The sequence below is a fragment of the Carettochelys insculpta genome, chromosome 32 (assembly GCF_033958435.1).
Source record: "Carettochelys insculpta isolate YL-2023 chromosome 32, ASM3395843v1, whole genome shotgun sequence".
NCBI classification, from domain to species: Eukaryota; Metazoa; Chordata; order Testudines; family Carettochelyidae; genus Carettochelys; species Carettochelys insculpta.
In genome coordinates this window covers 3,898,275-3,917,266 of record NC_134168.1, presented here as the reverse complement: position 1 = coordinate 3,917,266, position 18,992 = coordinate 3,898,275, and the positions used below count along the sequence as shown (strand labels likewise).

General features: G+C 61.9%; 1 pseudogene and 3 gene segments (V, D, J or C); all 4 read right to left on the bottom strand.

The window, feature by feature from the left end:
• LOC142004563 (immunoglobulin heavy variable 4-59-like) lies at positions 1–707 on the bottom strand (annotated as a pseudogene).
• A 1,659-nt stretch (positions 708–2,366) lies between these two features.
• On the bottom strand, positions 2,367–3,086 carry LOC142004562 (Ig heavy chain V region 914-like). The segment is given in 3 exon segments: positions 2,367–2,410; positions 2,653–2,949; positions 3,041–3,086. Coding segments are annotated over 3 exon segments (387 nt in total).
• Positions 3,087–5,166: 2,080 nt separating this feature from the next.
• Positions 5,167–5,635, bottom strand: LOC142004766 (Ig heavy chain V region 3-like). The segment is given in 2 exon segments: positions 5,167–5,498; positions 5,590–5,635. Coding segments are annotated over 2 exon segments (378 nt in total).
• A 9,921-nt stretch (positions 5,636–15,556) lies between these two features.
• Positions 15,557–18,222, bottom strand: LOC142004561 (Ig heavy chain V region 3-like). The segment is given in 3 exon segments: positions 15,557–15,600; positions 17,789–18,085; positions 18,177–18,222. Coding segments are annotated over 3 exon segments (387 nt in total).
• Between the last annotated feature and the right edge of the window lie 770 nt (positions 18,223–18,992).

Here is an 18,992-nt window from a genome sequence, read left to right as displayed (position 1 = left end):
TCACAAGTCTGTTCTGGGCTGTGTCCCTGTCGCCCCCTCCCCCTCCTGTTCTCCCCGCTGCGTGAGAGCCGCGTTCCCCCGGGGGGGGCAGGGCCGGGGACCCCCCCTCCGGAACACCTGGGTCCTAGAGTCCCGGTCCGCGGGCCTGGCCCTGTGCGGGGCTCCGGGCTCAGGTCTCCCGCTGAACTGACTTCCCTGCCCGGCTCGGGAGCCGCTTCCCCTTTGTGTACGAGACCCTGATCTGGCCGGGTCACTGTGCTCTTGGCGCAGTAATAGGTGCCGGTGTCCGCGGCTGTCAGCGAGCGGAGCTGCAGGGAGAACTGGTTCTGGGCCGTGTCTCTGGTGATGGTGATCCGGCTCTGCAGCGCTGGGGCGTAGTTGGTGCCCCCGCTAGGTCCATACACGTACCCGATATATTCTAAACCGGCCCCCGGAGCCTGGCGGACCCAGGCCCAGTCAAAGCTGCCAGAGATGGAGACCCCCGACACTTTGCAGGTGAGGGCGAGGGTCTCTCCGGGCTTGGCCGCCCCCGGGCCGGACAGCACCAGCTGCACCTGGGAGCGGGCACCTGGGGAGGGAAAACAGAGCGGGGGGTGAATTCCTGAGTCCCCGACTCAACCTGGCGTGTGGCCCCGACTCCCCGCTCCCGCCGGACACTCACCGCGGAGGGCGGAGAGCAGGGCCAGGAACAGCCCCAGGGATTTCATTGTGGGTGGTGCTGAGCGGGCCGGGCCGGGCCGAGACTGAGGCCCCTGGGCGCCGGGGCGGGTATTTGAGAGGAAGGCCCGGGGCGGGATTTGCATGCGGGCGGCGGGGCGGGATAAGAGGGGCCGGGGGAGCGCTCAGCGCAGGGCGATGTCCCCTTCGCAGCGGACAGACGCAGCTCCGCACACGTGTAACACAGGAGGGGCTGTGCTGGGCGGGAGGAGGCAGAGGCCCGGGCGTGCAGAGCACAGGGGGCGGCTGGAGGGGGTATTCACCCGGCCCCCCAGAAAGCTGTAAGTTGTCGGGGGTTAGTAGGAGGGGGCACCTGACCCCCCACAGGCTAGAGTCTGCAGCTGGATACTGGACCGCTGCACGCCTGGGGCAGCCCCGGAGCCTCCTCCCCACCTCAATACCCTACAGGCTGTGGGGCTGCAGAGGGTCGAGGGAGCCCCCAAAGTGCTGCCCCCAGAGCAGCGGAACCCACCGGGCCAGGGAGCGGCAGGAGGGCGTCCCCCAGCCAGGCTCACTCCCAGGGAGCGGCCGCGGCGCCGGGAGCGGTGTCTGGCGGGAGGGGGAACCCCCATGTGTGGGGTGAAGCCCCTTGTCCCAGCGGGTGTCCGTCCCCTGGTGCACCGGCTGCCCCGGAACGTGCTCGGCGCAGCGCTGCGGCAGCCGGAGCCCAGGAGCCGCCCCGAGGCGGGAGTGTCTCCCGGGGGGCAGACGGGGCAGGACGCGCAGCTGCGGGGGACAGGCGGGGTCCGGCCAGAGACACACACAGAGCTTTCTGGGGGGCGGGGGAGCCCGGCCGGGGACAGGAGTTCCGGGCCCAGCCCAGCGCCGCAGCGGGTCCTGCCCCCGCCCGTCTGCTGGGAGGGGCTGCCCGCTCCAAGCCCCAGCGGCCGCAGGGGGAAGGCAGGTCCCGGGGGCGGGGCAGGGGCATGACTGGCGGTGACTTGGGCCAATGGGGAGTGTTCTCAAAGCAGCGGCCCAGCCGGCACGGTCACTGCTGCCCCTTGGCGACAGTTCCGCCCGCGCCCTGCAGAGGGCGGCAGCGAGTTACAGTCACACTGTTACTGGAGTTCAGGGATCTCCAAGCGCTGCCCCCGTCCGCAGGCAGGAGTGACCCTCACTCAGCAGGAGAACAGCGGGTTTATGAGCCGACAGGACACAGCGTCGTACAGAGGGGTCAGTGCAGCCGGCAGAGACAGCCAGTCCCATCCATGCTGGGGAGAGGACGCCCCGAGGGGCCCCCGGAGCCGGGGCCTGGCCCCCTCCTTTGTCTCTCTCTCTCCCAGCCCAGACTCACTGCTTCCAACTCCCAGTTCCAATTCAAACCCCTCAGGCTCCACCTCCCCCTTTGTCTGCAGCCCAGAGGTGTCACCTGGTTGCCAGGTTACCCCCAGCAGGAGCCCCACACCCCCTGTGAGACACACACCCAACCCCCACTACATCCCATGGGACCCTTATGGGCCTTTGGGCTGACACCCCTGAACCTGATCACAAGGGCCACTCCTGGCCCAGGAGGTGCACAGTGTGACGTCCTGGGGGATACCTGTGTGTCTGTGCGTGCAGAGCCCGGGGACCCCGAACCCGTCACACCCCAATGACCAGCCAGGCGAACCCCACCTCTACCCTTCCGCCTGGACTTCTCAAGCTCGACCTCAGCTCCGGCACAGAGCACTTTCCTTTGTCCTCGGAGAAGCGCCTTTGGATCCCGGAGCCGCCTCAGGCGCTTGGCGTTTACCTCTGCCAACGCCTTTCGCCTTCTTCAAAGGCCGCCTGCGAGTGGGGGCCCCGTTCCGCCTCCTGCGCCCGCCACGATCCCCGAGCCCAGCGTGGGACCGAAACTCGCTGCCGCCCTCTGCCGGGCGCGGGCGGGACTGTCACCGCCGCGGCTCGGTTTGTGTCCGGCCTTCAATAGGTTTCTGCTCGCTGTGTCTCTGGCACAGTAATAGCGGGCGGTGTCCTCGGGCCTCAGGCCGCTCATCTGCAGGTGCAGCAGGTTGTTGGCGTTGTCCCGCGAGATGGTGAAGCGGCCTTTCACCGCGTCCAGGTAGTACGTCGTACCCCCGCTGCTGCTTATGTAAGCGACCCACTCCAGCCCCTTGCCGGGCGCCTGCCGGACCCAGCTCATCCCGTAGCTGCTGAAGGTGAAGCCGGAGGCTTTGCAGGAGAGGCGCAGGGAGTCTCCGGGCTTCTTCACGTCCCCTCCGGACTCCTCCAGCCGCACCTGGCCCCGGGCCCCTGCGGACAGAGGGAGGGAGAGGAAGAGGCTGAAAGCAGCAAGAAGTGGCCGGGCGTCCGGCTCCGCCACTGACTTAGGGGCAGCAAATACCTTGCAAGGCCGCTGCGAGGAGAACAATTGTGAGGCAAAGCGCCATTGTCCGTGGGGCGGGCGGGGAGCGTTGTCCGGGCCGGGCTGGGAGCTGCAGAGAGCCGGGCGCTGCGGATCGGCTCCCGGTGCCCCTGGGCAGGGCGAGGCCCGGATTTAAGCAGGAACCTCCCCCGCTCATTTGCATACCCCGTTTTATAAGAGATCCGAACGGCGCTGTCATTAGCTGCCGGAAGATCTGAGAAGGAGAGAGTCACGTGCTCTCAGACGGTGCGTTTGTACAGTGCCGGGCACAGGGCACTTGGACGCTGCGTGTATAATCCCGCCTCCCGGACTGGGGATCACTGTGTGACGGGATTCAGGGGTCCCCAAGCTCAGCCGCAGGCAGCGGTGTCTCTCACCCCGCAGGTAGAACAGGAGGTTTACGAGGCGACAGTTGCCCAGCTCAGCACAGAGGGGTCAGTACGGCCGGCAGAGACAGTGATTCCAACCCGTCCTGGGGAGAGGCGCCCGAGGGGTGCCCCTCTGGGGTGTAGCTTCCTGTGTCAGGCTCTGAGGTGCGCCACGACTGCTTGTTGTGTGGGGGACGAGAGTTCGGGGTTTACCGGGGTGTCCCCGTGTCCTCACTCGGGGCCTGCCTGATTTCTCCGCTAGGAAAGGCGGGAGCGGTGGGGTCCCCGTCCCTGCTCGCAGAGGGAGTTGGGGGCATCCCTCCAGCTGGGGCTCACAGCCCCCTCCCGGGGTGCGGCCCGCGAGCTGGTGCTTAAATCCCCCAAAGCCCCTGTGCCAGTGGCCGCTGGGTGGCGCCTCCCTTCACTCTGCGCGCGGAGCTGTCCGCGGTGCTGAACAGCCGCCCCTGGACAGCCGGGACGGAGCCGGGGCCACCGCGGCCGGGGTAGATCCATCCCCCACTCCGGTCCCTGCCCGGGGCTGCCGCCCCCCGAGCGGCGCCGCTGGGGGAGCCGGAGCCGGAGGTTTAAGGTGTGAGCGGCGCAGACTACCCGGTTCCGGGTTTCTGCCCCGGGCGGGCTCAGCTGGGCCTGGCAGCTGCCGGCGGCCAATATACACCAATAACACCCAGTTATTCCCACCCCCGAGCGCTTCTCCCCGGCCGCAGCCGTGTCCCGGCAGGGTCAGACGGGCCCGCTGTGCAGGTGGTTTTACCCACTCCGCACGGCTGGGAACGGGGGCGGGGTTGTCATCCCCACCCTGCCGAGGGGAGACTGAGGCACCAGCCCAGCTGGACATTTCTCAGCGCTGCTGATGGGATGGTGACACCGACTTCCTGTTAGACAGCGCTGGGCTTCGGCTCCGGGAACTCACCGCCGGGCTGTGACTTCCCATCCCACGTGATCAGCTCAAGGCCGGGATTCAGACCCCAGGGGTCCCGACTCCGCCTCCTTCGGCTTCACCGGCCAAACTCCTCGGCTCTCCCCACGTTGCAGAGGGAGACAAGTAACCAGCGTGAAACGCCCAGAGCAGCCCGCGCAGCCCAGAGCCGCTGTGCAAGGCCACAAGGACAGAGCATCACACCCGTCTCACGAGGGGGTGTGGAGAGGCGAGTGTGAGACAGAGAGCCCAATGGGTGTGTGACTGAGTGTGCGTGTGACCCAGGACACTGCACAAAAGCGTGTGTGAGGCACAGAGATAGGGCAGACAGTGTGTGTGAGTGTGTGTGTGTAGAACAGACGGGCCGGTGTGTGTGTGTGTGTGTGTGTGTGTGTGTGTGTGTGTGTGTGTGTGTAACACAGACCGGCCGGTGTGTGTGCGCGCGTGTGTATGTGTGTCTGCTCCAGACAAGGTGATGCTCAGATAGGGCCGAGGTCAGAAGAAGCCACTTAGGGGCTCTGGGGTGCGGGTTCAGAGGCTCTGCCGGAGGTGGGGGGGCGCTTCCGCTCCCCGCTCCTCACTGCAGTGAGGGGCGGGGGAAGCTGCACGCGGGATTCGGGGTCGAGTTCTTCCAGGCCAGGGGGAGTTCTTCACCCCCGGCCCGCAGGCGGCAGGACTGATGGCCTGTCATATATATATGTGTATGTGCGCAGGAACAAATATTTGACTGAAAGTCGCTGCCGCCCTCTGCCGGGCGCGGGCGGGACTGTCACCGCCGCGGCTCGGTTTGTGTCCGGCCTTCAATAGGTTTCTGCTCGCTGTGTGTCTCTGGCACAGTAATACCGGGCGGTGTCCTCGGGCCTCAGGCCGCTCATCTGCAGGTGCAGCAGGTTGTTGGCGTTGTCCCGGGAGATGGTGAAGCGGCCTTTCACCGCGTCCAGGTAGTACGTACTACCCCCACCCTGGTTAATAGCAGCGACCCACTCCAGCCCCTTGCCGGGCGCCTGCCGGACCCAGTGCATCCAGTAGCTGCTGAAGGTGAAGCCGGAGGCTTTGCAAGAGAGGCGCAGGGAGTCTCCGGGCTTCTTCACGTCCCCTCCGGACTCCTCCAGCCGCACCTGGCCCCGGGCCCCTGCGGACAGAGGGAGGGAGAGGGAGGGGCTGAAAGCAGCAAGAAGTGGCCGGGCTTCCGGCTCCGCCACTGACTCAGGGGCACCAAATACCTTGCAAGGCCACTGCGAGGAGAACAATTGTGAGGCAAAGCGCCATTGTCCGTGGGCGGGCGGGGAGCGTTGTCCAGGCCGGGCTGGGAGCTGCAGAGAGCCGGGCGCTGCGGATCGGCTCCCGGTGCCCCTGGGCAAGGCGAGGCCCGGATTTAAGCAGGAACCTCCCGCTCTCATTTGCATACCCCATTTTATAAGAGATCCCAACGGCGCTGTCATTAGCTGCCGGAAGATCTGAGAAGGAGAGAGTCACATGCTCTCAGACCGTGCGTTTGCACCGCAACGCGCCGGGCACAGGGAACTTGGACGCTGCGTGTATAATCCCCCCCCCCGACTGTGGGTCACTGTGTGACGGTGTGATGGAGTGGGGGATACCTGTGTGTGTGTGAGTGGCTCACAGAGGGTGTGGGGCTCCTGCTGAGGGTAACCTTGATGACAAGCTAACACCTTTGTACTGCAGACAAAGGAGGAGGTGGAGCCTGAGGAGTTTGAATTGGAACTGGGAGTTGGAAGCAGTTAGTCTGGGCTGAGGGAGAGAGAGACCAAGGAGGGGGCCAGGCCCCGGCTCTGGGGGCCCCTCGGGGCCTCCTCTCCCCAACATGGATTGGACTGGCTGTCTCTGCCTGCTGTACTGACTCCTCTGTACGATGCTGTGTCCTGTCGGCTAATAAACCTGCTGTTTTCCTGCTGAGTGAGAGACTCTCCTGCCTGCGGACAGGGTGCAGAGCTTGGGGGACCCCAGAACCCCATCACACTGGTGTCAGGAATGGGATGTTCTGCACCCTGAGGATGGAGCATCCAGCAGTAAGTTACCGGGGCCCCGGAAGAAGTGGGGCCTGTGAGACCCAGGTGTGCTGAAGGGCAGTGAGGTGCAGCTCCCCAAGGCGGAGGGGCCTGCGGCCGAACCCAAGCAACTGTGGTCGTGGTTCTCGAGAGCGGGTGTCACACTGAAGAGGGGGTTCCTCTGAGAGTCTGTTGGAGTCGGTCCCAGAGGGCAGAGGGGCCTACGGCCTAACCCCGGGGAGCTTGTGACCCGCAAGGAGCCTGGCACACTGAAGGGATTCTTCCAGGAATCATGGGGTGCAGAGGGCATCAGCCTGAGAGCCTGCAACCATGCTGAGCAACTCCGCTGTGAAGTGGCAGCACCTGGAAACCGAATCAAGATTAAAGAAGCTGGACAAGGCAGTGTGGATGTGCAGTGGCGGAGCTGAGGGCTGGTGAGAATCCTGCAGAGGTGAGCCCGGATCGGGGCAGGGAACCCTGGACTGCATGGAGCTCTGAACCGAGTGGCCGGCCGCAGCTCAAGGAGGGAAGGAGCGATTCCAACCCATCATCTACTAGTAGCCAAGACAGACCTGTGAAGAGTTTTCCAGGCCTGGGCTGTGATGGGGTTCAGGGGTCCCCCTGCACTGCACCCCGTCCGCTGGCAGGAGAGACTCTCACTCAGCAGGTACAACAGCAGGTTTATTAGGCAACAGATGTCCAGTTTCTCACAGAAGCAACAGCCTAGCAGCCAGAGACAGTCCTTCCAACCTGTCCTGGGGGGAAGACCCCGAGGGGTGTCCCTCTGGGGTGTAGCTTCCCCCTCCTCCGGCTGGCTGCCTTCCAGCTCTCCCTTTTCCTCAGCCTCTAACTGCCGCCCCCGATTCAAAACCCCAGCTCAGCTCCTCCCTGCTCTTTGTTCAGGCAGAGGTGTTATCTGCCAGTTGTAGCCCCAGGGTCATCCTTAGCCACTGGGAGCTGCTGCTTGCCTCAGACATCCAGCCTGACTCAAACATACACCCCCCACTCCCTCACATCTCTCCCCCCTTCCAGACCGCACTGAGCGGGGTCACTTAGCCAGTGACCCGGGGAAGTTCGGGGCCCTCCCTGCGTGACAGGGCATCGGCTATGGTGTTGTTGTTCCCCTTGACGTGGACCACCTCCATGTCGTAGTCCTGCAGGAGCAGACTCCACCGCAGGAGCTTGGCGTTGGCCCCTTTCATGTGATGTAGCCAGGTCAGGGGTGAGTGATCGGTGTACACGGTGAAACGCCGTCCAAACAGGTACGGCTGCAGCTTCCCCAGCGCCCACACCATGGCCAGACATTCCTTCTCTATGGCCGCGTAGCTCTGCTCCCGGGGCAGCAGCTTCTTACTCAGGTACACGATGGGGTGTTTCTCCCCTTTGTCATTCACCTGCATTAGCACCGCCCCCAGCCCCACGTCTGAGGCATCGGTGAACACCAGGAAGGGCTTGTTGAAGTCTGGATTTGCCAGCACTGGGGCCCTGACCAGAGCCTCCTTCAGCGCGCAGAGGGCCTCTTGGCACTGCTCGGTCCAGACCACCTTGTCAGGCTTTCCCTTTTTACACAGCTCCGTGAGGGGGGCTGCGATGGAGCTAAAGTGGGGCACAAACCTCCGGTAGTACCCCGCCATCCCAATGAAGGCCTGGACCTGCTTCTTAGTCTGGGGTGTTGGCCAATCTCTGACAGCCTCCACTTTAGCTGGCTCTGGCTTTAAGCAGCCGCTGCCCACCTTGTGGCCCAGGTAGGTCACCTCAGCCATTCCCACCTTGCACTTCCCTGCCTTGATAGTCAGACCAGCCTTCTGGAGTCGGTCCAGCACCTGCTTGACTTGGGACACATGGTCCTCCCACCTCTGGCTGAAGATGCAAATGTCGTCCATGTAAGCCAGGGCAAAGCTCTCCATCCCTTTCAGTAGCTGGTCCACCAGACGCTGGAAGGTAGCGGGTGCCCCCTTGAGGCCAAAGGGCAGGACCAGGAACTCGTAGAGCCCCACAGGGGTGATGAAAGCCGACTTCAGCCGGGCATCTTGGTCTAATGGCACTTGCCAGTACCCCTTGGTGAGGTCTATGGTGGTGAGGTAACGGGCTCCCCCCAGCTTGTCTAAAAGGTCATCAGGCCTGGGCATGGGGTAGGCGTCCGAGACAGTGATGGCGTTGAGCTTGCGATAGTCCACACAAAACCGAACAGACCCATCTTTTTTAGGGACTAACACCACGGGAGAGGCCCAGGGGCTGGACGAGGGTTGGATCACCCCCAGAGCCAGCATGTCTTCAACCTCCCGCTCTATGTCCTGAGCCGTCCTCCCTGTGGCTCTGAATGGCACACACTTGATAGGGGCGTGGGTGCCTGTCTCTATTCGGTGGACAGCCAGGTCAGTGCGTCCGGGTCTGTCCGAGAACAGCTGTTGATGCGAATGCAGCACCTCCTTCATCTCCGTCTGCTGGGCAGGGGTCAGCTGGTCTGAGAGGGGAATAGACTCCAGCAAGGAGCCGACTCCAGTCCTTGTGAGTAAATCCACCAAGGGATCATCCCCCTGCCCCTCCCAGTGTCTGCACACGGCCAGCACCAAGTTCTGTCTGTCCCAGTAAGGTTTCATCATGTTCACATGATAGACCCGGTGGCTGTGGGCCCGGTTCGACAGTTCCACCACGTAATTCACGTCATTTAGCTGTTTGACGACCTTGAAGGGCCCATCCCAGGCCGCTTGCAGCTTGTTTCGCCGCACAGGTATAAGGACCATCACTTGATCCCCGGTGGCATAGGCTCGGGCCCTGGCGTTACGGTCATACCAGACCTTTTGCTTCCTTTGGGCCATGGAGAGGCTCTCCCTGGCCAGGCCCATGAGCTTGGTGAGTTTTTCCCGGAAGGTCAGTACATACTGTACCACTGACTCCCCTTCAGGGGAGGCCGTCCCCTCCCACTCTTCTCTGAGCAAGTCCAAGGGTCCCCGTACCCTCCTTCCGTACAGCAGCTCAAACGGGGAGAACCCCGTGGATTCCTGGGGCACCTACCTGTATGCAAACAGCAGGTGGGGTAAGTACTTGTCCCAGTCATGGGGGTATTGATTCATGAAGGTTCTCAGCATCTGCTTCAGAGTCCCATTGAACCTCTCCACTAGCCCATTGGTCTGCGGGTGGTAGGCTGTGGCCCAGGTGTGCCGGACCCCACACTTGTCCCACAAGCTTTGCAGTAGGGCCGACATGAAGTTGGACCCCTGATCTGTGAGGACCTCCTTGGGGAACCCCACTCTGCTGAAAATGGACAGCAGTGCATCTGCCACGGTGTCAGCGTCGATAGAGGTCAAGGCCACTGCTTCTGGGTATCGCGTGGCAAAATCTACCACTACCAAAATATATTTCTTCCCCGAACGCGTTGCCTTGCTGAAGGGGCCCACTATGTCTATAGCCACTTTCTGGAAAGGCTCCTCTATGATGGGCAGTGGCCTCAAGGCAGCTTTCCCCTTGTCCCGGCTCTTCCCCACCCTCTGGCAGGGATCGCAGGACAGGCAATACAGACGGACAGCTGCAAAGATCCCTGGCCAGAAAAAGTTCTGTAACAACCTTCTCCTGGTGCGGTGGATCCCCTGGTGTCCTGCGAGCGGGACATCATGGGCTAGGTACAGCAGCCTGCGCCGGTACTTTTGGGGAACCACCAGTTGCCTCTGGACCTTCCATGGCTCCGCTTTGCGTCTGGGAGCCCATTCCCGGTACAGGAATCCCTTTTCCCACAGGAATCTCTCCCTGCAGCCCTCCCCCAGCTGTGGAGCTGGGCTGAGACTGGCCAGTTCCCTCAGCTTCTGCAAGGAGGGGTCTCTCTGCTGCTCTGCCTGGAATTCTTCCACTGGGGCAGGGGCGGAAGCTCCTTCCCCATCCCTGCCTGGCTCCAGCACCCCTGGCCTGTGAGATCTGGTTTTTGGGAACCCCCTTTCTCTCAGGGTTGGCCCCTGTGGCTCCTGTGACTTTGGCTGGGCCTGTACCCCTGAATCTGGGGAGCGCACCCCTCGTTTTCTTTGGCTACGGGTCAGGACCAGGGCACGAGGGCGTTCACCTTGCCAGTTCTCCAGGTCAGCCCCCATCAGTACATCCGCCGGCAAATGGCTGTGCACGCCCACTTCCTTGGGGCCTTCCTTCTTCCCCCATTTCAGGTGCACCCTCGCCATGGGCACCTTGAAAGGGGTCCCATCAATTCCTGTTATCGTCAGGTGGGAATCGGGTATCATGCAGCCCGGTGCCACCACCCCGGGTCGGGCCAGCGTCACGTCAGCGCCTGTGTCCCAGAACCCCGTGACCTTTTTCCCGTCTACCTCGAGGTGTTTGAGACACTTGCTCCACAGAGGCAGTGCTGCCCCCACTCTGTAAACTGGCCTCTGAGCATTTGGTCCCCCTGAGGAGCTGGTCTGTGGGGCGGATTCGGCCCAAGCCGAGTGCCCATTGTCAGCACCACCCGCCTTGGCCGCCAGCCCCTCTGGCTTCTGGGACCCCACCCAGTTGACTCCATGACCCCCCGGCCTGCTCAACCTGTCTGGGAGCTTGGGGCACTGGGCTGCTCTATGCCCCTTTCGCCCACAGCGGTAACAGCCTGGGTCTTGTTGTGTCCCTCGGGCCGGCTGCTCTGTCTGGGCTCTGTTTGGCTCTCTGGGGGGTGGGTGGCTGGCCCCTCTTTCCTGGGCTTGCCCAAGAGGTGGTCCCCTCTGTCGTACAGTTAGGGACCGGTCTCTCTGAGATTCTCGGTTTCTCCAGGACTCCCTCTCCCTCCGGGACTCCCTCTCTCTCCGAGACTCCCTCTCTTTGTGGGGCTCACTTTCAAACCTGGCCCGGCTGTTTGTGAAGTCATCTGCCAGTTTCCCTGCATCATGTGAGTCCCCTGGCTTCCGGTCCACGAGCCACACCCTCAGGTCAGGTGCGCACATCTCGTAGAATCGCTCCACGACCGCCAGCTCGATCAGGTCCTCTACGGACTGGACTCCCATTCCGAACGCCCACTTCTGGTAGTATTGCTTCAGGCGGGCAGTTGTATCTACATGGTTTTCCTCTGGCCTCTTCTGCGCCTCCTGGAACTTCTTTTTGTACATCTCTGGAGTCAGCCCGAACTTATGCAGCAGGGCCTGTTTGAACCGTTCATAGTCCCCAGGCTGCAGCCCCACCAGCTGGCTGAGCACCGCTGTGCCCTTCTGGCCCAGCAAGGGGGTGAGGTGCCGGAGCCACTCATCTGGGGGAACCTCATGCAACTCACAGGCTCGCTCAAAGGCGGTAATGAACTCGTCCATGTCCCCTGTGTCCTGACACTGGGCCAGCACACGCGTCTCCAAGTGACTGGCCACCCCGATCCGTCTGGCCCTCTCCCCGCTTACCGCAGCTGGGGTCTCTTGGCGTCTCGCCTCTGCCATGGTTCGCTCATGCTCCCGCTCTCGCTCTCTCTCCTCACGCTCTCTTTCTCGTTCCTGGCGCTCGTGCTCACGCTCTCTTTCTCGTTCCTGGCGCTCATGCTCACGCTCTCTCTCCCGTTCCTGGTGCTCCAGTTCCCTTAATTTCACTTCGAGCTCCAGCCGTCGCAGCTCTGCGGCAGGGGACTCTGCCCGCGATGGACCACCGCTAGCTGAGCGCGACCTGGCGGGCACCGCGTCTGTCTGACGGCGTCGAGCCCCTGCTCCTGTCGGAGAGTCCGAAACGCTTCCCGAGGTGGACCGGCCACTTTCTGTCGGGACAGGCTCTGCCCCCCCGGATCGGTCATTCTCTTCCAGCTGTGCCATCAGCTGGGCCTTGGTCGCCTTCCCTACGGTCAGGCCCCTCTCTCTGCACAGCCCCGCTAGCTCTGCCTTCAGGAGTCGGGTATAATCCATCTCCCCACTGTCTCCCGGGGTATCCACTCACCAGCAGCAGCTGCAGGAATGGCTCTGTTCCCACTCTGGCTCTTGTGAGACTCCTTCCTTCTCTGGTGCTCAGTCAGCCACTGCTGGGAGCTCATCCGTGGGTGCAGTGCATCCCACTCCTGACACCAGTGTGATGGGGTTCAGGGGTCCCCCTGCACTGCACCCCGTCCGCTGGCAGGAGAGACTCTCACTCAGCAGGTACAACAGCAGGTTTATTAGGCAACAGATGTCCAGTTTCTCACAGAAGCAACAGCCTAGCAGCCAGAGACAGTCCTTCCAACCTGTCCTGGGGGGAAGACCCCGAGGGGTGCCCCTCTGGGGTGTAGCTTCCCCCTCCTCCGGCTGGCTGCCTTCCAGCTCTCCCTTTTCCTCAGCCTCTAACTGCCGCCCCCGATTCAAAACCCCAGCTCAGCTCCTCCCTGCTCTTTGTTCAGGCAGAGGTGTTATCTGCCAGTTGTAGCCCCAGGGTCATCCTTAGCCACTGGGAGCTGCTGCTTGCCTCAGACATCCAGCCTGACTCACACATACACCCCCCACTCCATCACATGGGCCAAGGAAGGTGCCTGTGTGTCTGTGCAGGAAAGCAGCTTGTCCACTGGGAATGGCAAGTTGTCTGTGAGAGAAGCTGCTCCACCTTCTGTGTGTGTGTGGAGACCAGCCGGGGGGCTGGGACAAAGGAGAGAGTGTCTCCCATTGTCTGTCTGTGTTGAACAGCAGCAGCAGCCTGGGGAGAGAGCAGAGCCTGCGTTTGGAAAAGGTGCCAATGAGGAAACTAGCCCATTGTCTGAGGAGGATTCCTCAGCCTGGGGTGGCTGGAGAAGGATCCACCAGAAAAGAGCATTCCAGGTGTGTCTCTGAATCCAGCCATGGGGGCTGGAGCAGAGGGAATGGCTCTGGGATGGGCAGTGGTATCCCTGCTAAGGACACTGGTCCTTGGTGCAAGAAAAGTGCTTCTGCTTCTGGGGAAGTGAATCCTTTCCCTGAGCCTGTGGGGGCTCGAGATGGAGCCAAGGTCCCAGAGCTGGATCTGAGGGCAGCTGAAGCCCAGATGGGAAGTGGGCCTACCTCTGTGTCTCTCAGGGGGGATGATGCTTTAACTTGGTCTAATCCAGTTAGGATCATCAGGAAATCCCAGAGACCAGACGATTCTGGTACTTGTTCTTTGCCTGATGCTGAGGTGTTATTGGGAGGGGGTGAGAGGACTCTGTCCTACCAGAGTCATCCTCTCGCCAGGACACAAGAACAGACGGGCAATGGAGTTATGCTGAGTGATGAAGATAAAGGAGCTGGTAGCAGAAGGGAGGAAAGGGACCCTGACCTTCTGTCCGGTGGTACTGGCTGTCTGCCTGGAGGGGGATTACGTGGGAATCTGCCTGATGGGCCAGAAGTGATCCTGGGTGTAGGTGAAACCCAGGAGCTGGTTGTGCCTCAAGGGAGCAGTGCCCCTGTGGAGGTAGACAGGGGTGAGTTATTGTTTGGGGGAGCTCTTGAGGAAGAGAATTTCCCTGAAACTTTTCCTGACCCGTCTGTGGGGACTGCAGAAAATGGGAGTGAGGTGAAGGAGAGTGAACAGGAAAGGTGCATGTCTGTAAGAGCCGGAGCAGCCCTTTGCCTGGGGAGAAGTTTGTTTCAGCTCCTGATGGCCAGGACCTGCCTGAGTGTGAAACCACTGGCTGTGCTCTGGAAGGGTCCAAAGCAGGCAGTGTAAACGTTTCTCAGGAATTGGAAGTTGGTGCAAGTAAAGTAAAAACTATCAGGGAATGTGAGCAGCCCTGTAAGAACCAAGTAAAACGGCTGCACAGCCAATCTCTGTAGGATGCAGGAGAGGTTCAGCAATTCCCCATCTCCAGATGCTAGAAACACTTATATTCTCACACTGGACTCCAATTCTGATTCCATGGGGAGGCAGTAGTTGGAGGTGGAAGGAAAAGGAGCTTTGGGCCTCGTGGGCCCGATAAGGGATAGACAGGGATTCCTCCATGTGGATTCTGCGTCTGGGACTCACAAAACAACTTTTAGAAACCAGTTTGGTTTGCAAATTTCCAGACTGGCTGGGAGGGGGAAGTCTCCCTGAGATCATCAATGGCCCAGCTCTTGTTAGAAGGGAGGGCACAGCCAGAGAGATCAAATTTCCACCCCAGGGGGCAAGGCAGAAGATTAGAACTTGATGGTGCTAAGAAAGGCCTCAGCCATTTCTCCCCAAAATACCAGATTCTCAAGGATGTTGCACAAAGGTTGTGGTCTACCAAAGAGCAACGTAAATGTACAGTTGCAATGGGTTTGTTCTGTTACTCACGCTGGCTGCTGTAACCAATGGGTGCTGCTACCAAAAGCTGTAGAATTGTACCATGCACTGAATGTTTGAAAAGAGCCATGTGACATGATGACATTGATGTAGAAGCATGAATTGTATGTTGAAGGAGTCTGTAACTCTGAAATGTCACCATTGTTCCCTGTAATTAGTCTTGCAACCTCTGACATGAGAAGGAACATTCCAAACCTATTGTGTGGCACGGAAGGGGAAACTGAGGCACACAGCCATTGTGGTGGTCTGGCTAAATGCCAAGGATGGAAGCATTTGTACCTTCTGTCACTGGACTGTAACTGAATTCCAAACATTTGCTGGAGCAGCTGTATGGACTGGTGGTCAGATGGGGCAGGACCCAGACCACAAAAGACCTGTTTGATCTGTTGGTGCTGCAGGATCTGTATGGGCTCTGCCTGCCCGACTTGAGAACGTGGCTGAGGGACCGGGGCCGAAGCAGGGAGACCAACCAGCCCGAGGGAGCTAAAGGGACTTGCCTGGCTGCATCACATGAAAAGGGCCAAGACCAAGCTCCTGACTTGGAGCCTCCCCCAGCAGGATTATGACGTGGAGGTGGTGCACATCGAGGGGAGAACAGAGGGTACAGCCGATGCCCGATCACGAGGGCAGAGCCCCGAACTTCCCCAGGTCACCAGTTGAGTGACCCCGTTCAGTTCGGTCTGGAAGGGGGGAGAGATGTGATGGAGTGGGGGATACCTGTGTGTGTGTGAGTGGCTCACAGAGGGTGTGGGGCTCCTGCTGAGGGTAACCTTGATGACAAGCTAACACCTTTGTACTGCAGACAAAGGAGGAGGTGGAGCCTGAGGAGTTTGAATTGGAACTGGGAGTTGGAAGCAGTTAGTCTGGGCTGAGGGAGAGAGAGACCAAGGAGGGGGCCAGGCCCCGGCTCTGGGGGCCCCTCGGGGCCTCCTCTCCCCAACATGGATTGGACTGGCTGTCTCTGCCTGCTGTACTGACTCCTCTCTACGATGCTGTGTCCTGTCGGCTAATAAACCTGCTGTTTTCCTGCTGAGTGAGAGACTCTCCTGCCTGCGGACAGGGTGCAGAGCTTGGGGGACCCCAGAACCCCATCACAGACGGAATTCAGGGGTCCCCAAGCTCTGCCCCCCGCCCGCAGGCAGCAGAGTCTCTCACCCAGCAGGTAGAACAGGAGGTTTATGAGGCACCAGAGCCCAGCTCAGCACAGAGGGGTCAGTACAGCCGGCAGAGACAGTCATTGCAACCCGTCCTGGGGAGAGGCGCCCGAGGGGTGCCCCTCTGGGGTGTAGCTTCCTGTGTTAGGCTCTGCGGTGCGCCAGGACTGCTTGTTCTGTGGGGGATGAGAGTTCGGGGTTTACCGGGGGGGTCCCCGTGTCCTTAATTGGGGGGCTGCCTGACTTCTCCGCTAGGGAACGCGGGAGCGGCAGGGTCCCCGTCTCTGCTCGCAGAGGGAGTTGGGGGCCTCCCTCCAGCTGGGGCTCACAGCCCCCTCCCGGGGTGCGGCCCGCGAGCTGGTGCTTAATACCCCCAAAGCCCCTGTGCCAGTGGCCGCTGGGTGGCGCCTCCATTCACTTTGCGCACGGAGCTGTCCGCGGTGCTGAACGGCCGCTCCTTGGACAGCCGGGACGGAGCCGGGGCCACCGCGGCCAGGGTAGATCTATAACCCCACTCCGGTCCCTACCCGGGGCTGCCGCCCCCCGAGCGGCGCTGCTGGGGGAGGCGGAGCCGGAGGTTTGAGGTGTGAGCGGCGCAGACTCCCCGGTTCCGGGTCTCTGTCCCAGGCGGGATCAGCTGGGCCTGGCAGCTGCCGGCGGCCAATATGCACCAATAACGCCCAGTTATTCCCACCCCCGAGCGCCTCTCTCTGGCCCCAGCCGTCTCCCGGCAGGGTCAGACGGGCCCTCTGTGCAGGTGGTTTTACCCATTCCGCACGGCTGGGAACGGAGGCGGGGTTGTCATCCCCACCCTGCCGAGGGGAGACTGAGGCACCAGCCCAGCTGGACATTTCTCAGCTCTGGGATGGTGACACCGACTTCCTGTCGGACAGGGCTGGTCCTCGGGTCTGGGAACATATCCCTGGGCTGTGACTGTGATGGGGTTCAGGGGTCCCCCTGCATTGCATCCCGCCCGCTGGCAGGAGAGACTCTCACTCAGCAGGCACAACAGCAGGTTTATTAGGCAACAGATGTCCAGTTTCTCACAGAAGCAACAGCATAGCAGCCAGAGACAGTCCTTCCAACCTGTCCTGGGGGGAAGACCCCGAGGGGTGCCCCTCTGGGGTGTAGCTTTCCCCCTCCTCAGGCTGGCTGCCTTCCAGCTCTCCCTTTTCCTCGCCTCTAACTGCCGCCCCCGATTCAAAACCCAGCTCAGCTCCTCCCTGCTCTTTGTTCAGGCAGAGGTGTTATCTGCCAGTTGTAGCCCCAAGGTCATCCTTAGCCACTGGGAGCTGCTGCTTGCCTCGGACATCCAGCCTGACTCACACATGCACCCCCCCCCACTCCATCACAGTGCCGTCCCGTCCATTGTGACGAGCTCATGGCTGGGATTCAGACCCCAGGGGTCCCGACTCCGCCTCCTTCGGTTTCACCGGCCAAACTCTTCGGCTGTCCCCACGTTGCAGTGGGAGAGAAAGAACCAGCGTGAAACGCCCAGAGCAGCCCGAGCAGCCCAGATCCGCTGTGCAAGGCCAAAAGGACAGATCATCACACCCTTCGCACGAGGGGTGTGGGGAGGCGAGTGTGAGACAGAGAGGCCAAGGGGTGTGTGAACGAGTGTGCGTGTGAGGCAGGCCACTGCACACAAGAGTGTGAGAGGCACAGAGACAGCGCAGAGTGTGTGTGTGTGTGTGTGCGTGCGTGCGCGCGCGCTCCAGACAAGGTGATGCTCCGATCGGGCCGAGGTCAGATGAAGCCACTTTGGGGCTGTGGGGTGCCGGGTTCAGGGCTCTCCCGGAGGTGGGGGGCGCTTCCGCTCCCAGCTCCGCACTGCAGTGAGGGGCGGGGGAAGCTGCAGGTGGGATTCGGGGTCCGACTTCTTCTAGGCCAGGGGGAGTTCTTCACCCCCGACCCGCAGGCGGCAGAACTGGTGGTCTGTCATATATATATGTGTATGTGCGCAAGCACAAATGTTTGACTGAAAGTCGCTGCCGCCCTCTGCCGGGCGCGGCCGGGACTGTCACCCCCGCGGCTCGGTTTGTGTCCGGCCTTCAATAGGTTTCTGCTCGCTGTGTCTCTGGCACAGTAATAGCGGGCGGTGTCCTCGGGCCTCAGGCCGCTCATCTGCAGGTGCAGCAGGTTGTTGGCGTTGTCCCGGGAGATGGTGAAGCGGCCTTTCACCGCATCCAGGTAGTACGTACTACCCCCAGCGGGGTTTATCTCAGCCACCCACTCCAGCCCCTTGCCGGGCGCCTGCCGGACCCAGTGCATGTAATATTCGCTGAAGGTGAAGCCGGAGGCTTTGCAGGAGAGGCGCAGGGAGTCTCCGGGCTTCTTCACGTCCCCTCCGGACTCCTCCAGACGCACCTGGCCCCGGGCCCCTGCGGACAGAGGGAGGGAGAGGAAGGGGCTGAAAGCAGCAAGAAGTGGCCGGGCTTCCGGCTCCGCCACTGACTCAGGGGCAGCAAATACGTTCCAAGGCCGCTGCGAGGAGAACAATTGCGAGGCAAAGCGCCATTGTCCGTGGGTCGGGCGGGGAGCGTTGTCCGGGCCGGGCTGGGCTGGGAGCTGCAGAGAGCCGGGCGCTGCGGATCGGCTCCCGGTGCCCCTGGGCAGGCGAGGCCCGGATTTAAGCAGGAACCTCTCCCCCTATTTGCATGGCTCGCTGCTGATAAGGGACTCGAACCCGTCACCCCTATTTGCATAGGCCGCTCCTTAGGAGAGGTACAAGCTCCTGTCCCCGAGGAGCTGAGTTGCTTCCGTGGGTGTCCGACAGGAGGCGTGTCCTTCCCCTCCGCTGTGTGTCTGTGCAGCGCCGGGCACTTCCCGGGCGGGCCGGAGGCTCCTATAACCGCACTGGGGAAACAAGGGGATGAGGCCGGTGACGTCACGGAGCCAGCCCAGAGCCTCGGTGGGGGCGGCTGTTAACTCACTCAAGTGTCTCCAGTGTGCGGGGGGAGGGGCTGTGGCCCAGGGTAGAGCAGAGGGAAATGACGCCCCTGGGAGTGCAGAGAACAGCGCATGCGCGGGGAGTTCTGCCTCCCCCGGCATTGGCGGCGGGTGAGCCCCCGGGCGGGAGGATCGGGCCCCTAGGCCTCATCTGGCCCCTCCAGTTCCTTAGTCCTCCGCCGCCCCCCTTTGCGGCCGTGGGCTCGGAGGGGGAGGGCTCTGCCTGCTGCCCCGCCCCCAGCAGCAGCTCTCAGCTCCCATTGGCCAGAGCTCTGACCTCTGAGCAAACCCTGGGCGTGTCCCCCCCATCAGAACCCCCCCGCTGCAGGGGAGGGCGGG